This window comes from Nerophis ophidion, linkage group LG09 (assembly GCF_033978795.1).
Source record: "Nerophis ophidion isolate RoL-2023_Sa linkage group LG09, RoL_Noph_v1.0, whole genome shotgun sequence".
In the NCBI taxonomy this organism is placed as follows: domain Eukaryota; kingdom Metazoa; phylum Chordata; class Actinopteri; order Syngnathiformes; family Syngnathidae; genus Nerophis; species Nerophis ophidion.
In genome coordinates, this window is record NC_084619.1 from 38,818,851 (window position 1) to 38,846,792 (window position 27,942).

Genomic DNA, 27,942 nt, shown 5'->3' on the forward strand with positions numbered 1-27,942 from the left:
TTGGAGCACACGCGAGGCACACACATGACAAAGACAATTGCTGGAGAGCACAAAGAAAAGACAATTGCTGAAAAGCATAAAATACTGTACCTATTGAAAAATAAACCTTGTCGAACTTTGAAAGCCTGTCATGTCAGTCTTGGTGGTCCCGAGAACCCGGAAGCAGCAGGCTTCTTCTACAGGTACCAAGTCATGTGTGTTTTTCCCTCATTCATTATCAAACAATTCTGGGCTAACCAAGCCTTGAAGTCGGGAAGGGGTGTCCGGGGGCCGTGGCCTTTGGAAAGCAGCATATACATTTGGCAGTGGTCTGCAAAAAAGTGATAACACTCCATGCTTCTTAAAAATCTCTCCAAGAGGGAGGAGATATAGAGCGAACAGGATGGGGCCTAGAATAGATCCCTGGGGGACACCACAATAAAGCGGAGCAGAAGAAGAGGTGACATCCCCCAGCCTGACAGAGGAGGACCTCTCTGACAGGTAGGATCTGAACCACTCTAATGCAGTCCCCCCTGACACCCACACAGTCTCTCAGGCGCTCTAAAAGAATTGTGTGGTTGACTGTGTCAAACGCAGCTGTAAAATCTAAAAGCACTAAAATGGCAGAGCTGCCACAGTCAGGCTGGGTGCTACCCCAGAAAAAAAAAGTCTTGACACACACTGATCACCGCCACTAAAAGGTGTAGCAAATGTCACAATAAACCTGGTGAGATCCAACCAAAGCATCTGTTCCTACTCACTGGCATTATTTTGTAGCCAGAGATTGACATAACCTTATTTTACAATGAACAAAGTGTTTTTTTTTAGAAAATAATTAATTTCTAAAATCAGATTAAACATACTTCTTAATTTCAATTAATTGTGATTAATCTGAGTAAATTATATGTTTACGTAGTTTGAATGAACTTTTTAAAAATACCTCAATAGTGTGACAAAAATGCAATTTTACTCTCAGAATATCATACAGGAACATTTTTTAAAATGTTTTACTTAAATCTGTTGTAATTAATTGTTTAATGAGTGTAACTGCCATATATTTCAGACGGTAAGGCGCACTGAAAATCCTTTCATGTTCTCAAATATTAACAGTAAGCTTAATTTACTCTCACTGATCTCTAAGTCAGTGGTTCTCAACCTTTTTTCAGAGATAAGAATTTTTGGTTGAAAAAAAGAGATAAAGAAGTTAAATACAGCACTATGTCATCAGTTTTTGATTCATTAAATTGTATAACAGTGCAAAACATTGCTCATTTGTAGTGGTCTTTCTTGAACTATTTGGAAATAAAGATATTAAAATAACTAAAATGTTGTTGAAAAATAAACAAGTGATTCAATTATAAACAAAGATTTCTACATATAGAAGTAATCATCAACTTAAAGTTCCCTCTTTGGGGATTGTAATAGAGATCCATCTGGATTCATGAACTTAATTCGAAACATTTCTTCACAAAAAAAGAAATATTTAACATCAATATTTATGGAACATGTCCACAAAAAATCTAGCTGTCAACACCGAATATTGCATTGTTGCATTTCTATTCACAGTTTATGAACCTACATTAATATTTTGTTGAAGTATTATTCAATGAATATCTTTATAAAGGATTTTTGAATTGTTGTTATTTTTAGGTTTAAAAAAAAAAATCTCACGTACCCCTTGCCATACCTTCGAGTACCCCCAGGGGTACGCGTACCCCCATTTGGGAACCACTGATCTAGATTTTATCTGAGAATAGGTTAGTTCTTCGTCAGTTTTTCCATGAAACATAACATTTAATGTTTCAAATATATATTATGATACAACTAACCTCCAGAATCAGCTGTTTTATCTGAGTTTGACCAAATAGCAGACATGTGTTCCTAAATTTGTTTTCCCCATTTTAAGAACGTACAATCCCTGTTTCCATATCAGTTGGGAAATTGTGTTAGATGTAAATATAATCTGAATACAACGATTTGGAAATCATTTTCAACCCATATTGAGTTGAATATGCTACAAAGACGACATATTTGATGTTTAAACTGATAAACATTTTTTTTTTTGCAAATAATCATAAATTTTAGAAATTGATGCCACTAACACGTGACAAAGAAGTTGGGAAAGGTGGCAATAAAAACTGATAAAGTTTAAGAATGCTCATCAAACACTTATTTGGAACATCCCACAGGTGTGCAGGCTAATTGGGAACAGGTGGGTGCCATGATTGGGTATAAAAACAGCTTCCCAAAAAATGTTAACTCTTTCACAAGAAAGGATCGGTCGAGGTACACCCCTGTGTCCACAACTGTGTCAGCAAATAGTCAAACAGTTTAAGAACAACATTTCTCAAAGTGCAATTGCAAGAAATTTAAGGATTTCAACATCTACATCATCAAAAGGTTCAGAGACTCTGGAGAAATCACTCAACGTAAGCGGCATGGCCGGAAACCAACATTGAATGACCGTGACCTTCGATCCCACAGACAGCACTGTATCAAAAAACGACATCAATCTCTAAAGGATATCACCACATGGCATACATGCCAACCTTGAGACCTCCGATTTCGGGAGGTGTGGGGTAGGTGGCGTGGTCAGGGGTGGGGTGGAGGCGTGGTTGGGGCTGGGGGCGTGGTTGAGAGGGGTGGCGTATAATTCACCAACTCGAGTATTTCATATATATTTCATACACACATATATTCATATATATATATATATATATATATATATATATATATATATATATATATATATATATATATATGTATGAAATACTTGACTTTCAGTGCATTCTAGCTTTATATATTTATTTTATTATATATATATATAAATAAAGGAAATCGTTGAATTTCCGACGGCACCTATGAAATACACAGTAATAAAAACACAGTTGTTCTACTAACTGTAGTGTTACTAAAAAAAAAAAAAACACTTACCTTTCACTATTTGAGTAACCTTTGTTCTGCCATTTGCGTATTGGCGAGCGCTCTCCGAATCCGGGAACATCCTTCATGGATTTGTTGTAGACATCCGCAAATGAGAACGGGATGTTGCTTCCAGCTATCAGCATAGCCATCTTTGTCTCAGCATAAGTTACACCATCGGGTCTCCATTTTGCGAGGTGGGCCATAATACTGGGTTGTGAACGATGCTGCGCTGCGGACGCTTTGTGCTTCGCTGACCGTTCATGGCTGAGTATATCCGTTCGGCCGCCGTGTTCAATGGAGAAGTCTGTTCTACAAAATTTACAGGCAACATACCCCTTCCCCTTCAAACTCTCCTGGATAAACTGAAATTCTTGTTTCCAATAGTATTGGAACTCTCATTTTGCTCGTCGACGGTGTAATATATTGGGTTGGAGTCAATAACCAGGCGACGTGATGAAGTTACGTCTCTTTACTGTGGGCTTCAGAACAGACTCCCTGATGCATGTTCCTTGACTGCACTTAAATGTAGAATATATTTACATTCTATTCTATGTACAGTAGATGGCAGTATTGTCTTGTTTAAGAGGGTCACAACATTGAGTCAGGTCTGGAGCTGGAGGGGGCGTGGCCTCCAGCTCCGCCTGAATTTCGGGAGATTTTCGGGAGAAAATTTGTCCCGGGAGGTTTTCGGGAGAGGCGCCGAATTTCGGGAGTCTCCCGGAAAATCCGGGAGGGTTGGCAAGTATTCCACATGGGCTCAGGAACACTTCAGAAAACCACTGTCACTAAATACAGTTTGCCGCTACATCTGTAAATACGAGTTAAAGCTCTACTATGCAAAGCGAAAGGCATTTATCAACAACATCCAGAAACGCCGCCAGCTTTTCTGGGCCCGAGATCATCTAAGATGGACTGATGCAAAGTGGTCTGACGAGTCCACATTTCAAATTGTTTTTGGAAATATTCGACATCGTGTCATCCGGACTAAAGGGGAAGCGAACCATCCAGACTGTTATCGACGCAAAGTTCAAAAGCCAGCATATGTGATGGTATAGGGGTGCATTAATGCCCAAAGCATGGCTAACTTACACATCTGTGAAGGCACCATTAATGCTGAAAGGTACATACAGGTTTTGGAACAACACATCTAAGCGCTGTCTTTTTCATGGACGCCCCTGCTTTTTTCAGCAAGGCAATGCCAAGCTACATTCAGCACTTGTTACAACAGCATGGCTTTCCTGGTTCAGACCTGTCTCCCATCGCAAATGTGTGGCACATTATGAAATGTAAAATACGTCAGCGGAGACCCCGGACTGTTGAACGACTGAAGGGCTACATAAAAAAAGAATGAGAAACAATTCCACTTTCAAAGCTTCAACAGTTAGTTTCCTCAGTTCCCAAAGGTTTATTGAGTGTTGTTAAAAGAAAAGGTGATGTAACACAATGGTGAACATGCCCTTTCCCAACTACTTTGGTATGTGTTGCAGTCATGAAATTCTAAGTTAATTATTGTTTGCAAAAAAAAAATTAAATGTATGAGTTTGAACATCAAATATCTTGTCTCTGTAGTGCATTCAATTGAATGTGGGTTGAAAAGGATTTGCAAATCATTGTATTCCATTTATATTTACATCTAACACAATTTCCCAACTCATATGGAAACGGGGTTTGTAGATGAAGACAGCAGTTATGGTTTTGATTTACATAGTAAACAACTACAAACTTAGGTTTTGGGCATTGCTTTCTCCAAACGCATAAATTTTTCTAAATATGGCCAAAGACACACATTATTGTGGGTTTCCTGCACGTCATCTTCATCAATAAAGGAACAATCTAATCTCTGGTAGAAAATCCCTCATTTGTGTAATTTTCAGGTAGGTTTCATTTTTTTTTTTGTGTCGACAGTTTGAAGCGTCCTTCTGTTTCCGACGCCCTCGTCGTTATGTGCCATGTCTGTTATGATTTTGCTTACTAGTTTCGATGACCCGCCTTATCTTGCCTCTGATCGGCCAGTCTGTAATATGGACGTTGTCATTTCCCCAGGTCATTGTATTTTCTCCATATTTTATTGGCCTCTTTGTAGTTTGTAGCTTTGATTTAAGTGACCTAGCTCCAGCCTAAATGGGTCTAAAAGTAACTAAGACCGGAAAAGCTACCCGTTAAAAAAGTGGAAAATGTAGTTAAGCCACATAGCTTGTTACTGCCCATCATTGGTTTTACTGTACGATGTTATTACTTTTCAAACCAACATATTACTTAGAATATTGCCAGCACAATTAAGTTTAATAAAGGCATTGTTTGTGTCTGGAACAAATTCATAGATTCAACACATGAAAGCACCAATTTGATTAAATCAGTTTTGGATGTTCAACTCCTACTTGCCAACCCTCCCGGATGTTCCGGGAGACTCCGGAAAATCAGCGCCTCTCCCGCTAACCTCCTGGGACAAATTTTGTCCCGAAAATCTCCCGAATTTCAGGCCGACCTGAGTGACGTGTCGACAGCCTGTTTTCACGTCCGCTTTCCCACAATATAAACAGCGTGCCTGTCAAATGACGTTATAACTGTAGAATGATCGAGGGCGAGTTCTTGGTTTCTTATGTGGGTTTATTGTTAGGCAGTTTCGTTAACGTCCTCCCAGCGCGGTAACAACACACAACAACAGCAGTCACATTTTTGTCTACCGTAAAGCAGTTCGTCTGCCGTAAATACCAATGTTGTGACACTCTTAAACAGGACAATACTGCCATCTACTGTACATGCATATGTGACAATAACATCTACAGCCTTTAGAGAGTGCAGTGCACAACTGCGCACACAACAAGTCGACGAAGCAGAAGAATGAGGAAGATACAGCCATGGCGATGCCGATAACGAGTAAGATGAAGAAATAAGCTTGTAAGTACCAAACCACAGCTGTAATTGGACCTGGATAGCCTCCTGGAAGAAGTAGTTGACTACCAAGTGCTTGGTTGTGAAGATCTTCCTCAGGAAACAAAGATTGACCGGTTTTGGACCATGCTAGGGAGAGATAGAAGATTCCACACTCTAGTGCATTTGATGAAAGCACTCTTGTGCGTGCCACACAGCAATGCATCATCGGAGGGGGTGTTCAGCATGGTTGGAAAAATAGTGACAGAGAATAGAGCAAGGATGGATTCAACCCTTAACTCAACATCGATTATATGAGTGTTATGTGTGTATATGTGTAAAAAAATGAACACTGAAATTCAAGTATTTCTCATATATATATATATATATATATATATATATATATATATATATATATATATATATATATATATATATATATATATATATATATATATATATATATATATATATATATATATATTTATATATATATAGGTGTGGGAAAAAAATCACAAGACTACTTCATCTCTACAGATCTGTTTCATGAGGGGTTCCCTCAATCATCAGGAGCCACACCTACATATTGCGCTCTACCACGGTATCGAGCACTATTCTCTGGATAATCCAATCAAGACATATATATATATATATATATATATATATATATATAGCTAGAATTCACTGAAAGTCAGGTATTTCTTATATATACATACAGTATATGAAATACTTGACTTGGTTAATTCTAGCTGTAAATATACTCCTCCACTCTTAATTACGCCCCCAATCACGCCCCCCCCCCACACCTCCCGAAATCGGAGGTCTCAAGGTTGGCAAGTATGGTTCCACTTGATTTCTTTATGTTCTGAGTGTAACAGTGAGTGTGACTTTGTGGAAATTTGATGTGTAAAACCCCTCTTGTCGACACATTAAGAGCAGAGTTGGACAAAGAGTTGACAGCTCCTTGGCTAGTACTACCACAATTAACTCCTAATCCATTATACTAGACAGAAAGTACTAAGGTAAAAGTTAACTGAGGTAAAAAGAGTTGAAATTGTTAATTTAACAAAAAAGTCAACATGTAGCCTATTGACCAATAAAGCATAGAACACAGTATGTATGTTGTATAATAATTTCAATGCATTATCATTATTTTGATGCAAATGGCGGTTGGATGTCAATAACTAATTCCAAGCTTAGTGTTTGATATATGTTGTGTTTAGCAAACATTGATATATCTGCTACAAATTGAAAACGGGAAGTGAACGGGATGTGTAAGAAATTGCTATGAAGTTGAAAAGGGGTAGGATTAAGTCAGTTCTGCTTCTTCCTAATCCTTTTCAAAACATGAAAAATGGAAAACTTCAGCAATATCATGTTGAAACTGCTGCATTCATCTTTGAAATAAACTTAAACCAACCAACCAAGGTAAAAGGGAATTTACAGAACATAACATAATATCTGTCATTTGTGACGGGGCCGCACATAAACATCAAATAATATTAAAGGTTGGGGACCTCTGCTCTAATGTATAAACTCCAGCTATGGAATTTAACTGATTCTGAAGATAATAAATTAGAGGAAATGATTGAGTATCCCATAAAACTATTAGGATCATTACAAATGTTAAAAACAAATAACCATCGCATTGTATCCACATAGCTTCTTACCTGCCATGTCAGTAGCAAATGGTCGATCCGGTCTCCAGCCGGTGTACCAGCCCACAACTTTGCCCCCTGACACTAGTGGGCGCTCATATGCTCTGCCACCAACAAACCCCACCGGCCACACAGACACGCCTCGAGTGTTTCGCATCTAGAAAGAAAAATAATGCAGAGAAAGGAATAAGTTTAACTATTGTGTATCTTTTATAAGAACAGATTAGAGAGGTTTTATTGTCAATGCACAATACAAGAGGATGACACAACTATAATAACTTGACATGCCCAATACCGTACTTACATACAGCATGCTTACTTTCCTTTTCGTGCCGCAGCATCATGCTGACTACAGGTAAGTCAGGCAGACATTATGATGTAGCGCTTGTGCAAGTGTCCCTAAAGTTGTGACCAGTGAAGGGACCCTATATGAGAGCTGCATTCTGTTTGCTTCTGCCAGCTTGAACAAAGCTGAGGCTTATCTAACACACACACACACACATACACTCACACACACACGCACATGCACACACACGCACACGCACACACACACACACACACACGCACACACACACACACACACACACACACACACACACACACACACACACACACACAAAAAGCATGAAGCCCATCCTACTGTGATTATGTGTATGTGTGTCTTATTCTATTTTCCAATCCTGGCCACCCACCGTTACTCTCTAACACAAATAGCCTCCAGCCAGGCGCCCATGACAAAACAGAACAGCAAAACACATCAGTCAGTAGCATTGCACTGTTGCATCCAAATATCACACAGTGTTCTATATTCGCTCTCACTCAGTGAATATGTAGAAGTAACTTACGCTTCGGTTTCCTGCATTACTACCACTGTGTATCCAACTCAGTCCTTACAAAATTTGAAAGTATTTTTTTTTTGTGGGGCCTTAATTGCCTGATTTCACAGCAGGTTTTTCAAAAAGTTTCGCAAAACTTTTAACGTTAGTTTTGGTGATTTATTTTTCGATAACATTGCTTCAGCTTGGGCTTCACGATGGCACAGGGGTTAGTGCGTCTGCCTCACAATGCGAAGGTCCTGCAGACCTGGGTTCAATTCCAGGCTGAGGATCTTTCTGTGTGGAGTTTGCATGTTCTCCCCGTGAATGCGTGGGTTCCCTCCGGGTACTCCGGCTTCCTCCCACATCCAAAGACATGCACCTGGGGATAGGTTGATTGGCAACACCAAATTGGCCCTAGTGTGTGAATGTGAGTGTGAATGTTGTCTGTCTATCTGTGTTGGCCCTGCGATGAGGTGGCGACTTGTGCAGGGTGTACCCCGCCTTCCGCCCGATTGTAGCTGAGATAGGCGCCAGCGCCCCCCGTGACCCCGAAAGGGAATAAGCGGTAGAAAAATGGATGGATGGATGGATTGCTTCAGCTTGTAATTTTAAGAATTTAGTGTCAATGTTTTAAGTGCACTTTGTAACAGTGACTCAAGAACAAACAATTGTATAGCTTTTATTCAGTTTTTGGCTGACATGTTTTAACGTAACTGTTCTAAAGGTTTGCAGGTAATGTAATAGTTACTCTAAGTTCTCCAGTTAGGAGATCATTTCTGTTAAGGGATTACTGTTATTATTATTATTATTATTTGTTTTCTATTTAATATGTTTCGTTGGGAAGCTGAAATGTCTATATTTAAGTTGTTTACCGTTGCTATGGTTTTGGTTGCCACGGTAACGGGCATTTCCGTTTCCGCCAGCTGGTAGAAAAAACTGTTTAAAAGAGTTCCAGCACTGTGCGTCGCAGCGTCGGTAGTTCTCCATGGCAGAAAGTTTACCATGATTGCAGATTGCCGAAAGAACCACAGTAAGAATATTGTTTCAGAGTGTAAGTGACCGGGTATCATTTAAACTCGTTTAAGTTTAGGACATTTGGGTGTTTCACGTTGAAGTGCATGCTAACCGCTAGTAAGCTAACCGCAGCAAGCACTTGTGTTTGTGTGCTGCACCGTGACTTAAATAACGGCAGATTTAGTCACGTGTATCCTTAAGTTTGTTAATATAGACCATCTCCCCGGTGACTAAATAATTTGGAGAGCGAGTGTGGGACAGTATAGCGAGTTTAGTCGCGTGCTACTGTTGCTACGTCGCGTGGACAAGCGAGTTTTGGCGTGTCCATTGCAGGCGCTCAGCGAGTTGTCGACAGAGAGGTGACCCAGGACGAGGCTGGTTCTCCTCTCGCTCCAGACTGGACCTCCTGAGTCGTGCTAACGGAAGCAGGGCCGTGCTTTCCCCCGCCATCTCTACTCCACAACGGGAGGTGTCACCCCTCTTCAACACCCCCTTTGTATCCAGCAGTTGCAACTCACTACCCCTGAGTGCACCACCGATTCACCAGGACCGCAACGGACAATCTTCTGGCCCAGCCAAGGGGCCCAGGTTGGACTGTGTGTGTGTGTTGTGTGATTGGATTAGTGTGGGTTGTTCTATTGGGGAGGTAGCGTGTGAGTGGGGAAGAGTGATTGAAGTGTAATTCATGTCTGATTATTGTATGTTCATTTGGTTGTATAGTATTTTGTTAAACTTTATAAGCCGTCTCCTCTCACTCTCTCTTAGATTAGATTCTTACAAAAATATTAAATCATTGGAGTCATCCCCCTAAGGTGAAATATACAGTCCTTTATAGGCTCCCGTACAGTAACCATAACAATTAAAGGCTGGCCATGTCTTTGCAAATTAGGTCAAGTAAGTACATCAAATACTTATCTCCCCTACTGCACCTTGCACTTCTCCTTAACACCATTGTCCTACCAAGGCACCTCAGCCCCAAGTCCCAAAGACGACAACTGCTTTGAAGCTCTTCCTCTCTTCTCACTTAAACTAAAATGTCCTTAACTGGTTTCCATGTAGTTGATGCCTGATCTTCTTTCTCAGGTCATTCTCCAAAGACTACTTCGCAATCAGAGAAGACTCAGAAGCAGAAGAAGAAAGCGAGGCGTGCACTCGGTCCCAGATCATCTTGAAGCAAATGTGTTTTTGGCTTAATGGTGAAGTTCCGCTTGGACTGCTGATGAGCCTCTACTTTGAGTAGAGAACCTCCAAGCACAGAATACTGTAGATTGACCTTTGATCACATTTCCAATGGGATCCCGCAGTGTCCAAAATACAGATGGGTACCAGATTCCGTACTGTTGTATGTACCGACAAAAGCCTGTTGGTACTACTGGGCATTGATCCACGAACAATGATGTTGTATGGTTGACAACAACGGCTCAAGCACTTGGCCAGGAAACAAGCAATCAAGCATTTAGGGAAGGGTTAGACAGACTGCCTTTAAGTAATGTTTAAAAATGTTCAGTGTCGACAAAGCAAGAAAAAGCCGCTGAAAAAATACAGTAAGATTCTTGAACACCTTTGTTGTGGCTCCAAATAGTTTAACCAGTTTGTGTACTGTAGTCACTACACTCTCCCATAAGGGGCGGCATGACCTAGTGGGTTCCAGGTTTGCTCCCCGCCTCTTGTCTTTGGCAGGACACTGCACCCTTGCCCCCAGTGCCGCTCACACTGGTGAATGAATGATGAATAATGGGTGGTGGTTGGAGCGGCCGTAGGCGCAAACTGGCAGCCACGCTTCCGTCAGTCTACCCCAGGGCAGCTGTGGCAACGAAAGTAGCTTATCACCACCAGGTGTGAATGAATGATGGGTTCTCACTCCTCTGTGAAGCACTTTGAGTGTCTAGAAAAGCACTATATAAATCTAATCTAATATTATTATTATTATTATTATTATTATTATTATTATTATTATTATAAGACAGTGTCATGAGTCTTTGAAAGTTCCGCCCTTCAATTCCAGGGGCAGTGTTTTCTGGTGAGAAACCATGACACTTAACTTGTCATGATTTAGCTTGTTAGCTTTCATTGCTACTAATAAACAATACTAGCTGGAGAGGTATTGAGTGTGACTGGAACTGGTGCTGTGTTAAAATAATTTTATCGCAAGAGAAGAAGGCATTCTTGCAAAGGTGGGCCGTGTACTTCATGGCATCAATATAGGACAACTACTGAAAGCCAACCAATTACAGCCTTGTTTACACAATGTTACTCTTTTTTTTAGGCATACGTCACACTAGACGACAGGTTTTGGAGGGTGAAGAAACAAGACAGGAACTTAATGTGACAAAACGTTAAAGGAAACTTTATGCAGCAAAGTTGTGATCAAATACGCTTTGCGAACTTCAAGCAGGTTTTAATTTGGTAGAGACAGGCCCAAATGGCTCTTTTGATGCATAATGTTGCTGACCCCTGCGCTAATTTACATTGACTATGCTTTAAACATGCTACCGATTAGCATTAGCGATTTTACATAGCAATTTCAACACCCTCAAACTTGCTAATGAAAACTACCACGAAGACGCAAGATACAATCAAACAACTGCTGTGTAATAAGTACAATACTGTCATGTTTTGTGATCATGTTTTGTTTATTTGTGTTCTGTTACTTCAAGATTCCATTAGTTCCTGTTTTTTCACTCCCTTGTGTTATTTTGTACTATACAGCACGATCACTTCTTCGTTGAATTCAATAGAGGTGGTATGATAAAAATAACACTCATGATTTGGGTCTATATAGCACTATTTGTAGAGACACTCTATATTTCCAAAGCTGACAAAGACATACCACCTCAGCTACACAAAGTGGAAATTTAATAGTGTAGTATCTGAACCGAGCAGTACCATTTTCTTGGACTCTTTAGTTGTGAAAGGAGCCCTCAGCAGAGACAGAAGTGTCAGACCACGCACTGCACATGTTTTATGTATCCCCACTGTCCCATAAAGGTGACATTACTTGGCAAAACAAGAGACAAGGGTAGCTGTGAGCTGACAGTACTTCAACAGATGGTGCATTATTGTTATATGTGGAAAAGACATTTTGTGCCAACATCTGCAGATATTGCTGCTGCCACAGGAACATCTTGCACAAGAAACCTAAAATGTAAGCTTTTTTCTTCTTTTTAAATTAGGAATCAAGGTTAGCTGAGCATACACATCATGATGTTATACAGTCTGGTTGTTTAACGGAAAATATATCAAAAGATAATAATGAGACTGTGTTTTTGAAAACAATATTATTAATTTTATCATGCTTCCCTCATTAACTCCTTATGTTAACCCTGGTAAGAACAATATCACAACACAGCAATGTGAAATTTGTGTTCAGTAGGTTATTGTATTGTATCGTGTGCAGTCAAATTGAATTGAATTGAATTATATTTATATAGCGCTTTTCTCTAGTGACTCAAAGCACTTTACATAGTGACACCCAATATCTAAGTTACATTTAAACCAGTGTGGGTGGCACTGGGATCAGGTGGGTAAAGTGTCTTGCCCAAGGACACAACAGCAGTGACTAGGATGGCGGAAGCGGGAAACAAACCTGCAACCCTCAGGTTGCTGGCACGGCCACTCTACCAACCGAGCTATACCGCCCAAATGAATATTTTTTTTAAAATGAGATTATCACAATTACAATTTTGATTAATCATTGTTAATTGTAGTAAAGTACTTGCTAGCAATGAATGAACGTAATAATATTTTGACACAAAAGCAATTTTATTGTCAGAATGTCATATTGGAATATGTGTTTTAAATGTTTTACTTAAATGCATATCATTTTTTAAACACACTATAGTCCTGTCATGTATTTGGAGTGACATTTGTCAGCGAGCACACCAGTCAGCGTCTCCTCACTCATCTTTGCACGAAGATATGCATTGACCTCATCACTGACTATATAACAATATTTCTATATGTGGTTAAAGCAGCACTAAGTAAAACATTTTATACCTTCATAAAATGTTTTCAAAACTTTTGAGATGATACATGGACTTACAACTAGTTAAATGACCCCTCTGTCACTTCCTGAGGGGATCTGCATCGCTTTTACCTGCACTTAACAACTTTGAAGAGGTTGGGAGGAACTCTGCCACACAAAAAACTACACATGTGCAGACTTGCTTTACGGCATACGTCACTCCCCCTTTCCGCATTCGTTACAAAGACGAAAGTCGGTGCGAACGCCTACGTGCAAATACTGCTATCATGGCAGAAGCTGCAAAACAACCAAAGAAAGGAAAAGTTGTGTCTAAAGAGATGAAAAAAAAATGAAAATGGAGGCGGCCTGTAAAAAAAGACAGTCAAGAATCAACATTGGCTCCGCTTTCATTCAATGGTGTGAGCTCAAAGACGGGAGATTTCAGACCGATGCTGCCTTGGCGCTGTTCCTGCTATGCTAGTGAGTGCTTTTTGATGCTAAAATCAAAATGATCATAGCTATTGGAAATGTGTGTGGTAGCCAATAAAAAGCTACCACTGGCGGTAGCAACATCAACCAAAATGGAAAGTTCTTAAGTGGGGCAGACCGTGTCTGTAATTAGCAACTTTTCCTTTCAAACCTTTGTGTGGATCATGATTAATTCTTCATCTAAACGGGAAGATATGAACATCCATCATCACCACAGTCATCACCACAGTGAGAGCAGACATTGTTCAGCAATCTATCGTTGCATTATGTTCGTAGTTTGTATTTCTTGTTAAAAGAGGCATTTGTAATAGTCTGGCCAGAAATGGCACTGCAATCACGGTCAACATTCTGTAGTCCCCTCCCCCACTCCCTGACTGAGGTTTCCAGATACGCAGCAGAATCTGGGATCATAATAGCTGAATAGACAAGCATTTTGTCAAAAAACAAATCTCTAATCAACACATTTTATTACAGAAATTAGGCTATTTTCAAGAAGTACGTCATGCCTGCGTAAAATATCACAACAAATATCAATCATATGGTTATTGTCAGTACTATCAGAAAAAAAGACTAAAACAAACTACAACCAACGCTAGAAATTGTTGTACTGGTGAAAATAAGTAGAACATGCTTAGCAGCCTAATGTATGCCTAAAAAGGGGCTATTTGACCAAGGTATGCCTATAGGCTACTGTTTCAAACGTTTCAGACTGTCATATAATTTGGTACATGTAGTCCACAATATGCAAACACAAATGAGGAATTATTTTTTCATTTGATTTGGCTGTCTTCATACGTTTCACATTACTTGATGTTAGCCGTGCTAATGTTGGAACCCATTTCCTCAGCGTATCAGCATATTGAGAACGAAATAGGTACTGACACTAACCATATCCACATAGGTTTTATTTGTCGAAAATATATTAGGGAACGTGAAGGCGTTTGAAATTGAGGATAATTATTTTAAGTTGGAAACGGGGTTTAGAGAAGCTGAAGTCTGTAGAGTGACTTGTGACCAAACAGGAGATAGTTGCAGTAGTCCAGATGAGAGGTGACTATGGACCAGAATGGCAGCAGTATGTGGGGGTAAAGGATGGGCGAATTAATACTGTGTAGATAACAGTAAGCAGACTGGGTAATGCTGTTTGTGTGGGCTTGTAAAGAGAGTGTGCTGTTGAGGAATTGCCAGGAATAACGGACAAGCTGTTGGTTTTGGCTAGAATGGGTTTTGTACCTTACAAGTAGGATTTCGTTTTTTTTCTGCACTATGTCGGCTAAGGTTATCCAGGCTATATCCCACCTAACCTTATCCTTGTCCAAACATACACAATGCCACCGTTTAAGAACCTCTCCCCCAACCGTCCGCCGGCGCGACACGACCTAGTACGCATGCGCAAAAAAAAAAACACGTGCAACATAGTCACCTCTGACCTGGAAGTGTGTTCTTACACTGTATTTAACATCTAGACAAGGAAATGTGAATCAATTGCCTCATTTAATGGAGCCAAATTGATTGCTACCAAGAAGGAATTTTAAACTTAGTTGAATGTAGTGAAATTAATTATACAAACCCTGTTTCCATATGAGTTGGGAAATTGTGTTAGATGTAAATATAAATGAAAAAGTGACAAATAAGTTGGGAAAGTTGGCAATAAATACTGATAAATTTGAGGAATGCACATCAAACACTTATTTGGAACATCGCACAGGTGTGCAGGCTAGTTGGGAACAGGTAGGAGCCATGATTGGGTATAAAAACAGCTTCCCAAAAAATGCTCAGTCTTTCACAAGAAAGAATGGGGCAAGGTACACCCCTTTGTCCACAACTGCGTCGGCAAATAGTCAAACAGTTTAAGAACAACGTTTCTCAAAGTGCAATTGCAAGAAATTTAGGGATTTCAACATTTACGGTGCATAATATCATCAAAAGGTTCAGAGAATCTGGAGAAATCACTACACGTAAGTGGCAAGGCCGGAAACCAACATTGAATGACCGTGACCTTCGATCCCTCAGACGGCACTGTATCAAAAACCGACATCAATTTCTAAAGGATGTCACCACATGGGCTCAGGAACACTTCAGAAAACCACTGTCACTAAATACAGTTCGTCGCTACATCTGGAAGTGCAAGTTAAAGCTCTACTATGCAAAGCAAAAGCCATTTTTCAACAACATCCAGAAACGCCGCCGGCTTCTCTGGGCCTGAGATTATCAAAGATGGACTGATGCAAAGTGGAAAAGTGTTCTGTGGTCTGACAAGTCCACATTTCAAATTTTGGGGGGAAATATTCGATATCGTGTCATCCGAACCAAAGGGGAAGCGAACCATCCAGACTGTTATCGACGCAAAGTTCATAAGCAAGCATCTGTGATGATATGGGGCTGCTTTAGTGCCCAAGGCATGGGTAATTTACACATCGATGAAGGCACAATTAATGCTGAAATGTACATACAGGTTTTGGAAAAACATATGCTGCCATATAAGCGTCATCTTATTTCAGTAACACAATGCCAAGCCACATTCAGCACGTGTTACAACACGTGCTGAATGTGGAGTGCGGGTACTTTCCTGGCCCGCCTGCAGTCCAGATCTGTCTCTCATCGAAAATGTGTGGCGCATTATGAAGCGGGAAATACGACAGCTAAGACCCCGGACTGTTGAACGACTGAAGTTCTACATAAAACAAGAATGTGAAAGAATTCCACTTTCAAAGCTTCAACAATTAGTTTCCTCAGTTCCCCAACGTTTATTGAGTGTTGTTAAAAGAAAAGGTGGTGTAACACAATGGTGAACATGCCCTTTCCCAACTACTTTGGCACGTGTTGCAGCCATGAAATTCTAAGTTAATTATTATTTGTAAAAAATAAAGTTTATGAGTTTGAACATCAAATATCTTGTCTTTGTAGTGCATTCAATAAAATATGGGTTGAAAAGGATTTGCAAATCATTGTATTTTGTTTATATTTACATCTAGCACAATCTCCCAACTCATATGGAAACAGGGTTTGTTTTTATTGATCACTTTTCTCTACTGACCCAAAGCGCTTTACATAGTGAAACCCATTACCTAACTTACATTTTTAAACCAGTGTGGGTGGCACTGGTAGCAAGTGGGTAAAGGACACAACGGCTGTGTCTAGAATGGAAGAAGCGGGGATCAAACCTAGGACCTTCAGGTAGCGGGCATGGCCACTCTACAAACCGAGCTACGCTGCCCATATAACTTAAATTGCAAATATAATATCACAATAGCATTCATTTCTCAACCACCTATTGTTGTTTTTTTTAAATAACATATTATTTCACTACATTGTAGGAATATTGATAGTTTTGCTCTATTTGTAATTATTTGTACATGCTTAATATACATATCATGATTTTAAGTTGCACTATAAGAGTATTTTTTGACTCATTTCAGGGGTTAATCTGCTTTGTGATACTAAGAAATTAGAATTAGAAGCATTAATCGTCATTGAACAACAACATATACAACAAAACTGAAATGCAAAGCTACAAATCAACCATAGCTTCTTAATTTTAACAATGTTTGAGTGTCAATTCTGACTATATAGAGCTTTTAAAAACTAATGCATTCCTAAAACTATTTTTGTTTTCATGTATACTGTATGTTTTACACAAGAAGAAAATAGTTTCTTGTTTGTTCTCTTTTTTTAAACTTAACCTTTTCCTAAAACAACAAGGATAATAATAATAATAATAATAATAATAATAACTGTAATATTGCAAACTATATTAACACGTACATCTACATGGAGAGTTTAAAACAGTTCTCATTTCAAAATGTCTGCAAATTTTCAAATGTTTACTTTTTTTAATATTGTTATTATTATTTTGTGTCAATTTGGCATATACTTAAGAGCGGAGCATCCCCCAAATTTCCTCACTGAATAAAATAATATTTTTTAAGGCGATTGTTTACTTATTGACTAGGGTAAAGGGCTAGTCCTCCTCTTTAACAACTGCAAACAATCCACTGTACAGTATCTACCTACCTGTATATACCTGCATATACTGTACATCAGAATGGCCTTTTACAAGTTTAATTAACCATAACATATAAAGGAGCAAATGTTACGGCAACAGCGAGAGTCTTGGAGAATTAATAAAAAGTGATTTGCTTTTTAACTAATTTGTTTTCTTTTTCCTGAATATATGATAACTTAATTTGGCGTCATGTTACATTACAGCAGGGGTCACCAACCTTTTTGAAACCAAGAGCTACTTCTTGGGTACTGATTAATGCGAAGGGCTACCAGTTTGATACACACTTAAATAAATTGCCAGAAATAGCCAATTTGCTCAATTTACCTTTAATATATATATATATATATATATATATATATATATATATATATATATATATATATATATATATATATATATATATATATATATATATATATATATATATATATATATATATATATATATATATATATATATATATATATATATATATATAAATATATATATATATATATATATATATATATATATATGTATATACAAATGGGTATTTCTGTCTGTCATTCCGTCGTACATTTTTTTTCCTTTTACAGAAGGTTTTTTGTAGAGAATAAATGATGAAAAATACACTTAATTGAACGGTTTAAAAAAGGAGAAAACAGGAAAAAAAATGAAAATTTAATTTTGAAACATAGTTTATCTTCAATTTCGATTCTTTAAAATTCAAAATTCGACCGAAAAAAAGAAGAGAAAAACTAGCTAATTTGAATCTTTTTGAAAACATTTAAAAAAGAATTTATGGAACATCATTAGTAATTTTTCCTGATTAAGATTAATTTTGGAATTTTAAAGACATGTTTTAATTAGGTTAGAATCCAATCTGCACTTTGTTAGAATATATAACAAATTGGACCAAGCTATATTTCTAAGAAAGACAAATCATTACTTCTTCTAGATTTTCCAGAACAAAAATGTTGAAAGAAATTCAAAAGACTTTGAAATAAGATTTCAATTTGATTCTACAGATTTTCTAGATTTGCCACAATATTTTTTTTTAATTTTAATCATAATAAGTTTGAAGAAATATTTCACAAATATTCTTCATCAAAAAAACAGAAGCTAAAATAAAGAATAAATTAAAATGTACGTATTATTCTTTACAATAAAAAGAAAAATACTTGAACATTGATTTAAATTGTCAGGAAAGAAGAGGAAGGAATTTAAAAGGTAAAAAGGTATATGTGTTTAAAAATCCTAAAATCATGTTTGATGTTGTATTTTTTCTCTAAAATTGTCTTTCTGAAAGTTATAAGAAGCAAAATAAAAAAAATAATGAATTTATTTAAACAAGTGAAGACCAAGTCTTTAAAATATTTTCTTAGATTTTCAAATTCTATTTGAGTTTTGTCTCTCTTAGAATTAAAAATGTAGAGTAAAGCGAGACCAGCTTGTTAGTAAATAAATAAAATGTAAAAAAATAGAGGCAGCTCACTGGTAAGTGCTGCTATTTGAGCTATTTTTAGAACAGAACCAGCGGGCGACTCATCTGGTCCTTATGGGCGACCTGGTGCCCGCGGGACCCGCGTTGGTGACCCCTGCATTACAGCATATCACTTGTAATACACTGTGTACAACGCTATTACTTAAAAAGGCTTAAACAATTTAATGTTATATGGATGCTTTATTTAATTAACGCCAACATTTTTGACAGGAATCCACTTTAGTCCTTTTTCAAACACTTTTCTGGTGACATTACAAGAGAAGTAATCAGGCTTTCTTTTAGCTTCAATGTGTGGACTGACCACCGATCAATATTATTTGTTTTTCTTCTTGTAGGAACATCGATAATTCATCAACCTTTCCATATATTAGGAAATAATTGAAATAATTTAAAGTGCATTGTGTTTGTACTACTGTCTAGTCCAGGGATATGTTCTCCTAATGTCATAAAGCCATCACTACAAGGCAGCATCCGGCCCCGTATAGCTACATATTTATGTGCACATGCAAAGTCTACTTTCAGGTAAGTGTTTTCATATCGAGGTTCATAATATATCTCCAATAATAATATACATATGATAGTAAAACATGTACTTGCAGAGTAAATCTGCATAAACAGTACCGTGTGTCAAACTAGCAGTGTATTTAGCTATCTTTAAATACTTTGTATACATTGTCCTTCCATAAAAAATTTTATGGTTAGCATTTAAGAAACTAGTCAAATATGAGATACTGTTAAACAAGAAACTATTCAAATATGAGGTACTGTAAAACAGGTTGGTCAGATAAATAACGCGGTTTCAGATAGCATTTTTAAAAGTGGATAAAGGTGAGTGAATAACAAAAAAAAGTTATGGTTAAGGGTTGGTTTGTTTACATATTTTAGTAACACCAAAAAAAAAAAAAACAGTTTAGAAACGTTTTTTTGCAAGAGTGGAAAAAATCTTCGCAAAGTGAAAAGTACATGTTCACAGTTTACATTCTAAGTAAATGGATAAAAAAAAAAAAGTTAGCACTCATGGGAAATTATTTTGTAAATTTGGAAAAAAATATGCAAGGACGGGGGAAAAAGGATTTGAAAAAAATGGTATCAAAAATGGTTAGGATTAATGTTTAAGAATGTGTACACCGATGATGTACTTCGAACCAAGTTGGTTGGAAAAAAAATTTCTAATTAATCAAGGACGAAAAATTCTATTTTTAGCATTTATGCTAGTAAAATATTATAAAATAGGAGATATATAATCTTAGAGAAAAATGTAATTTAAAACATTTGTATGCACGTACAAGACTTAAGACCTTCAGTATATCAGTATGTGGAATTAAATTATGGAATTGATTAAGCAAAGAAATCAAACAATGTACTAATATGATCCACTTCAAGAAACTCTTCAAACTTAAAGTGTTTACAAAGTACAAAGAAGAAGTACCATGATTAACATTCTGAATTGATCTCATCCATTCATGCATTCTCAAAATAATCTTACTCATCTCATCATATGAAATATAACTTATTTCAACAATTATGATTTATTTATTTATTTTTGTTGAGATTAATCATGGAGTATTTTGTGAATAAATTGACAACAGGAAGTGAACAAAAGCTTTAGCAACTGTTATGTAAAAGAAAAAGGGGTAGGATTAAATAAGCTCTGCTTCTTCGTACTCCTTTTCGTTGAAAAGAGAAACTGGAAATTGTGATGTACCATGTTGTATGTTTGCATGTTCAAAATAAACTCAAACTCAACTCAACTCAACTCAAATATTGACACTGCATGTAAAGTTTTGAAGAAGAATATTAATTTTGTAGTAATAGTTTTAAACTTTATTTTTGTGAATTGTATGTCTATTTTTTGTGTGGAAGTTTTTTTATAATGAGGTGCAACTATTTAGGCATATGTGTGGCGCTTTGGACTATTTTTATTGGGTTTGCCAGCAGATTGAATGTTGACGGTGGCGTGGCGGCGTACATGAGGATCACCTACAGCTGGGGGATATTGCTTGAACTGCAACCACAGACAGCGGGCAAAGCAAATCCGCCCAATTTCCCACTTGCTATAGAGCAATAACCTGGCAAGGACAGATGAAATATCACACACAAAGCGCTGAAAAAAGAGGAAATACAGACTGCATAACCGACATCGACTATCCTTCTCTCTAATGTTCAATGCATCCGTAATAAAATGGACAAACAACGCTTACGCAAGGTGCAAGCGTGATTTTAGGAGCACATGCTTGCGGCCTTTACAGAGCTGTGGCAGCAACACGGATCTACACCTCAGCAGCATCGGGCGCCCCGTCCAGACGCACCGGCCGCCTCGCATAATGAACAAATCTTGAAAAGGCGCGGTATGATTTTTTACATCAATGAGAGGTACTATACTGACGGCACAGTTTGGGAGGAAATATGCACCCCTGACTTTGAGCTGGGCATCACGGTGGAAGAGGGGTTAGTGTGTCTGCCTCACAATACAAAGGTCTTGCAGTCTTGGGTTCAATCCCAGGCTGGGGATCTTTCTGTGTGGAGTTTGTATGTTCTCCCCGTGAATGCGTGGGTTCCCTCCGGGTACTCCGGCTTCCTCCCACTTCCAAAGACATGCACCTGGGGATAGGTTGATTGGCAACACTAAATTGGCCCTAGTGTGTGAATGTGAGTGTGAATGTTGTCTGTCTATCTGTGTTGGCCCTGCGATGATGTGGGGAGTTGTCCATTGTGTACCCCGCCTTCCGCCCAATTGTAGCTGAGATAGGCGCCAGCGCCCCCCGCGACCCCAAATGGGAATAAGCGGTAGAAAAAGGATGGATGGATGGATGGATGGATGACTTTGAGCCTTTATTGGGATGGGATGGCTCGGTTGGTAGAGTGGCCGTGCCAGCAACTTGAGGGTTCCAGGTTCGATCCCCGCTTCCAGCCGTTGTGTCCTTGGGCAAGACACTTTACCCACCTGCTCCCAGAGCCACCCACACTGGTTTAAATGTAACTTAGATATTGGGTTTCACTATGTAAAGCGCTTTGAGTCACTTGAGAAAAGTGCTATATAAATGTAATTCACTTCACTTCACTATTCATTTCACTTTGGTCTTTTTACTTTTCACCCATCTACATACGATACAGCTGAGGGCCGGCATCTTGACAGTCACCCAGCTTATCGCGGACTTAACCCACTGACCGGATTTTTCTCTCCTGACTATGGTTGTGCAGTGTACCGGTAATGGAATAGTATCGCAATACTAACGAATCAAAAACGGTACTACACTCTGTTTGAAAAGTACAGGTTCCGGGGAATGACGATGCGTCGTCACGTCACGGTATTGCTGGTTTTGCGAGCAGACGAGCATGTTTGACAGAGCATAATAACGGAGAACTTACAAAAAGAAACTGTGTGTAGACAGAAAAAGGAGAACGTACGCATTTTGGCCCAAAAACTAACATCCATCCATCCATCCAATTTCTACCACTTATTCCCTTTTGGGGTCGCGGAGGGCGCTGGCGCCTATCTCAGCTGCAATCGGGCGGAAGGCGGCGTACACTCTGGACAAGTCGCCAACTCATCGCAGGGCCAACACAGATAGACAGACAACATTCACAATATATAACATTGAAACACCCTCAGGAAGAGGTGCTTTAAGAAATGGCTAGGTTGCTCGTGGCTAATATCTATTTGCCGTCGGCAGTGTTTTAGCTTCTTCTAAATCACTAATCCTCACTCCCGTGGCGACAAATAAAGTACGCCTCTTACAAATATCATCCCTGCAGGACGAGGAATAGCTAAACACGCTTCACTACACACGGCAGGAGGACACGATAGCTAACTACTAACAGCAAGCTAGCAACCTGAATGTAAACAAATGCCACGGGTGAATCTACACCTGACATCCACTGTAAAGATACCAAGTACAATAGCGTATCTAGTCGATACTACTATGGTTACATCGATATTTTCTATCGTCACAAAATCTTTTTTCCTTTTTTTAAAAATATTGTGTTTATTAACTCAGAAAATACATCCCTGAACACATGAGGACTTTGAACATGACCAATGTATGATCCTGTAACTACTTGGTATCAGATAAATAACTAAATTTGTGGTATCATCCAAAACTGATGTAAAGTATCAAAAAACAGAAGAATATCACTCAGCATCAATGGTTGGAATTGAGGATTAAATCACCAAAAAGGATTCCGGGGCGCGGCCCCCGCTGCTGCTCGCTGCTCCCCTCACCTCCTAGGGGGTGATCACGGGTGATGGGTCAAATGCAGAGAACAATTTCACCACACCTAGTGTGTGTGAGGGATAATCTTGGGTACTTTAACTTTTGACTATTACATTTTAACAGAAGTGTTGACAGAACATGTTAGAAAAGAAAGTAAGCAGATATCTACAGTAAATGAACAAGTGGATTAATAATAATTTTTTACAGCCTGTCCCTAATTATTTTGACAAAATAATAGAATGGAAAATGATACAATAAAACTGCATATGTCAGCTGACTAATTTTAGGAGCCTTTGTTTGCTTACTTACTACTAAAAGACAAGTTGTCTAGTATGTTCACTATTTTATGTAAATACAAAATTGTTGAATATATGTTTTGTGTACTGTAAGATTTTTTGTCAAAATAAAGCCAATAATGCAATTTTTGGGTGATCCCCCTTATTTAGAAAAGTAGCGAAAAGTATTGAAATACATTTTGATGCCGGTACTAAAATATTGGTATCGAGACAACACTACCCCTGACAAATTTATTCTTGGGGGTATTTAATAAGTGTCAGCTGATGTCAGCGTCTCCTCTACTCAACAGCCATTAAAAGCTTAGAACCCTCCAAATATATTACACAATATACATCCATTCATACATGATATTACTTTCATTGACTTTCACGTAAATAACACTCTTTTTAAGTCTTGCGACTTTTATTTTATTTTCTAGTAGTAGGGCTTTCCTCGCAGTCAACTTATTTTGTTTTCACTTCATCAAAATGCGCATGCAAGTGATGTCGAGGCCACATTGGGACCTGTGAGCGTTTACACTGGGGTCTGGAAAAAATCACATTTTACTTGCAGTGTCAGATTTAAAAAAAAAAATCAGATTTGGGCCACTTTGGCCTGCAGTGTAAACGTAGTCTTACACAGGGAGCTTGCAGGAAAGGACTGAGATACTGTAAGTAGAAAGCTCAAAGAGTTTATAGTACAAGGCAGAACACAAATATATCAGTGGAGATCTTTGGGCACCTTGGAAAGGACAAAAAGCAATGACCTCCATCTCTCAGTGAAGTGGATCAGTGAAAAAAAAATTGAGAGAATGAATATGGCTGACCTCCCATTTAATAGTTTTGATTCTTGCTTTGAAAAGAATGACTTTTCTGATAACATTTCCCTCCTCAAAGAATCTCTTACCCCTGATCCAAACATGATCATAAAGCAGAATCATGATAAAGTTAAAGGCCTACTGAAATGAGACTTTCTTATTTAAACGGGGATAGCAGGTCCACTCTATGTGTCATACTTGATCATTTTGCGCTATTGCCATATGTTTGCTGAAAGGATTAAGTAGAGAACATCCACGATAAAGTTCACAACTTTTGGTGTTAAAAGAAAAGCCCTGCCTCTACCGGAAGTCGCAGACGATGCCGTCACAAGTGTAATGGCTCCTCACATATTCACATTGTTTTAAATGGGAGCCTCCAACAAAAAGTGCTATTCGGACCGAGAAAACAACAATTTCCCCATTAATTTGAACGAGGATGAACGATTCGTGTTTGAAGATATTGATAACGACGGTCTAGAAAAAAAATATATAATATAAAATTAAAAGAAATTAAAAACACGATTGCATTGGGACGGATTCCGATGTTTTTAGACACATTTACTAGTTTAATTCTGGGAAACTATTGTGTTGCTACTGTTTTAGTGAATTAAATAGTACCTGATAGTCGGAAGGGTGTCTCCACGGGTGTCTTGACGCCAATGTTTCAGGGGAGTCGACGGCAGCTATGGAGTTGAGTTGAGTTGAGTTGAGTTTGAGTTTATTTCGAACATGCAAGCATACAACATGATACATCACAATTTCCAGTTTCTCTTTTCAACATGTTCGAAAAGGAGGAGGAAGAAGCAGAGCTTATTTAATCCTACCCCTTTTCTTTACATAACAGTTGCTAAAACTTTTGTTCACTTCCTGTTCTCAATGTATTCACAATGTATACTCCATAAGTAATAAGTAATCACCATACAAATAAATAAATAAATAAATAATTGCTCAAGTAAGTTTTATTCCATACGATGAGATAAATCTGATTATTTTGAGAATGAATGGGTGAGTAAAATCAGAATGTTTATCATGGTTCTTCATTTTTGTACTTTGTAAACACTTCCAGTTTGAAGAGTTTCTTGAAGTGGATCATATTAGTACATTGTTTGATTGCTTTGCTTAATCCATTCCATAATTTAATTCCACATACTGATATACTGAAGGTCTTAAGTGTTGCACGTGCATACAAATGTTTTAAATTACATTTTTCTCTAAGATTATATTTCTCTTCTTTTGTTGAGGAGAATTGTTGTATATTCTTGGGAAGCAGGTTATAGTTTGCTTTGTGTATAATATTAGCTGTTTGCAATTCCACTATGTCGTGGAATTTCAGTATATTTGATTCAATAAATAAAGGGTTTGTATGTTCTCTATACCCAACATTATGTATTATTCTAACTGATCTTTTTTGTAACACTGTTAGTGAATGAAGTGTTCTTTTGTAATTATTTCCCCATATTTCTACACAGTAACTCAGATATGGTAACACTAGTGAGCAGTAGAGAATATAAAGTGATTTTTGGTCTAGAACATATTTGGCTTTATTCATTATTGATGTATTTCTTGCAACTTTATGTTGTATATTTTTTACATGAGATTTCCAGTTCAATTTATCATCAATCATTATACCTAGAAATGTGGTTTCATTTACTCTTTCAATTTCTACTCCGTCTATTTGTACTATTTGTATTTGTGTTTGACTTTCTTTTCTACTGTTACCAAATAGCATTATTTTAGTTTTACTGAGATTCAATGATAGTCTGTTTTTGTCAAGCCATTTTTTTAATTTGTTCATTTCTTCTGGTATTATTTGTATTATCTTCTGAGTGTTCTCTCCTGAACAAAAGGCTGTTGTATCATCCGCAAATAATACTAACTTTAAATCTCTTGTAACTTTACAAATGTCATTTATATAGAGATTGAATAATTTAGGTCCTAGTATTGATCCCTGAGGTACACCAAAGGAAATATTTAGCATTGTAGAAGTGTGTTCGCCTAGCTTCACGTATTGTTTCCTGTTCGTTAGATAACTTCTTATCCAATTTAAGACTAACCCTCTGATGCCATATCGTTCCAGTTTTTTTATTAAAATATTGTCATTTATTGTGTCAAATGCTTTAGTTAGATCCATAAACATTGCTGCCGCACATTTTTTACTATCTATTGCATTGGTAATTTCTTCTGTGATTTCAATTAAAGCCATTGAAGTTGAAACATTAGCTCTGTATCCATATTGGTTGTCTTCGAGTATTCTATATTTATTTATGAAACTCTCTAATCTGTTATTGAACAGTTTTTCAATGATTTTAGAAAATTGTGGAAGTAAAGAAACAGGTCTATAATTTGTAAATAGATGTTTATCACCAGTCTTATAAATTGGTGCAACTTTAGCTATTTTCATTTTGTTTGGAAATGTACCTGTTTGAAATGATAGGTTACTAATATACATTAATGGTCCTGAGATCTCATCAATCACCTTTTTTATCGTATCCATATCAATTCAATTACAATCAGTTGAAGTCTTTGATTTACATTTTTTCACAATTTTAACTATTTCCTCCTGTGTCACATTACTGAGGAACATGGAGTTGGGATTTCGCTCTATGGTATCATAATAGTCCTCAATTGAAACTGGGTCTGGAATCCTTTCTTCCAATTTTGGTCCAATATTTACAAAGTAGTTATTAAAGCTTTCAACTACTTCCTTTATGTTGTCATTATGTTTATTTCTGTCTAAGAAGTAATGGGGTCAATCCCTCTTAGTGCCATTTTTTATAATGGTATTGAGAATGCCCCATGTTGCTCTCATATTATTTTTGTTCCTTTCCAATAATTCACTGTAATATTATTTTCTACATGATCGTAGTATGTTTGTTAACTTGTTTTTATAGTTTTTGTACTTAACTTCTGCCTCTGTAGTTCTTTGTACAATAAATTTTCTATATAGCGTATTCTTCTTCTTACAAGCATTTTTTCATCCTTTTGTCATCCATGGTTGATTATTCTTTCTCTGTTTACTACTGAGTTGTCTCCATGGACAATGTTTGTCATAAAGTATTATGAACTTGTTTAAGAAATGTTCGTATGCTTCATCAACCTCTTCTTCATTGTACACATTGTCCCAATCTTGCTTTTGTAGCTCCATTTTAAAAGCAATCATCCTCTTCTCTGTGCACAGTCTTTGAAATGTCCTTTTGTCTTCCGTGTTCTTTTGGCAGTTTCCATCATATATTGTAAAAACTGGCAGATGATCACTAACGTCGGTTATAAGTAAACCACTTGTAGTGTTATTATCAAAATCATTAGTAAAAATATTATCAATAAGCGTGGCACAGTGTCCTGTGATTCAGCTTGGCTTTGTGATTTTAGGATATAAACTGATGCTGTACATTGTATCAACGAAGTCATCAATAAACTTTTGCTTGTTA

General features: G+C 37.6%; 1 protein-coding gene across 1 annotated transcript in view; it reads right to left on the reverse strand.

Annotated features, from left to right (window-relative positions):
* b3gat2 (beta-1,3-glucuronyltransferase 2 (glucuronosyltransferase S)) overlaps nucleotides 1-27,942 on the reverse strand; it is a 206,290-nt gene that overhangs the window by 82,101 nt on the left and 96,247 nt on the right. Inside the window, exon 2 of the mRNA XM_061910970.1 lies at nucleotides 7,446-7,590. Within this exon, the coding sequence (XP_061766954.1) occupies nucleotides 7,446-7,590 (145 nt within the window). The remainder of the gene's footprint in view (nucleotides 1-7,445; nucleotides 7,591-27,942) is intronic.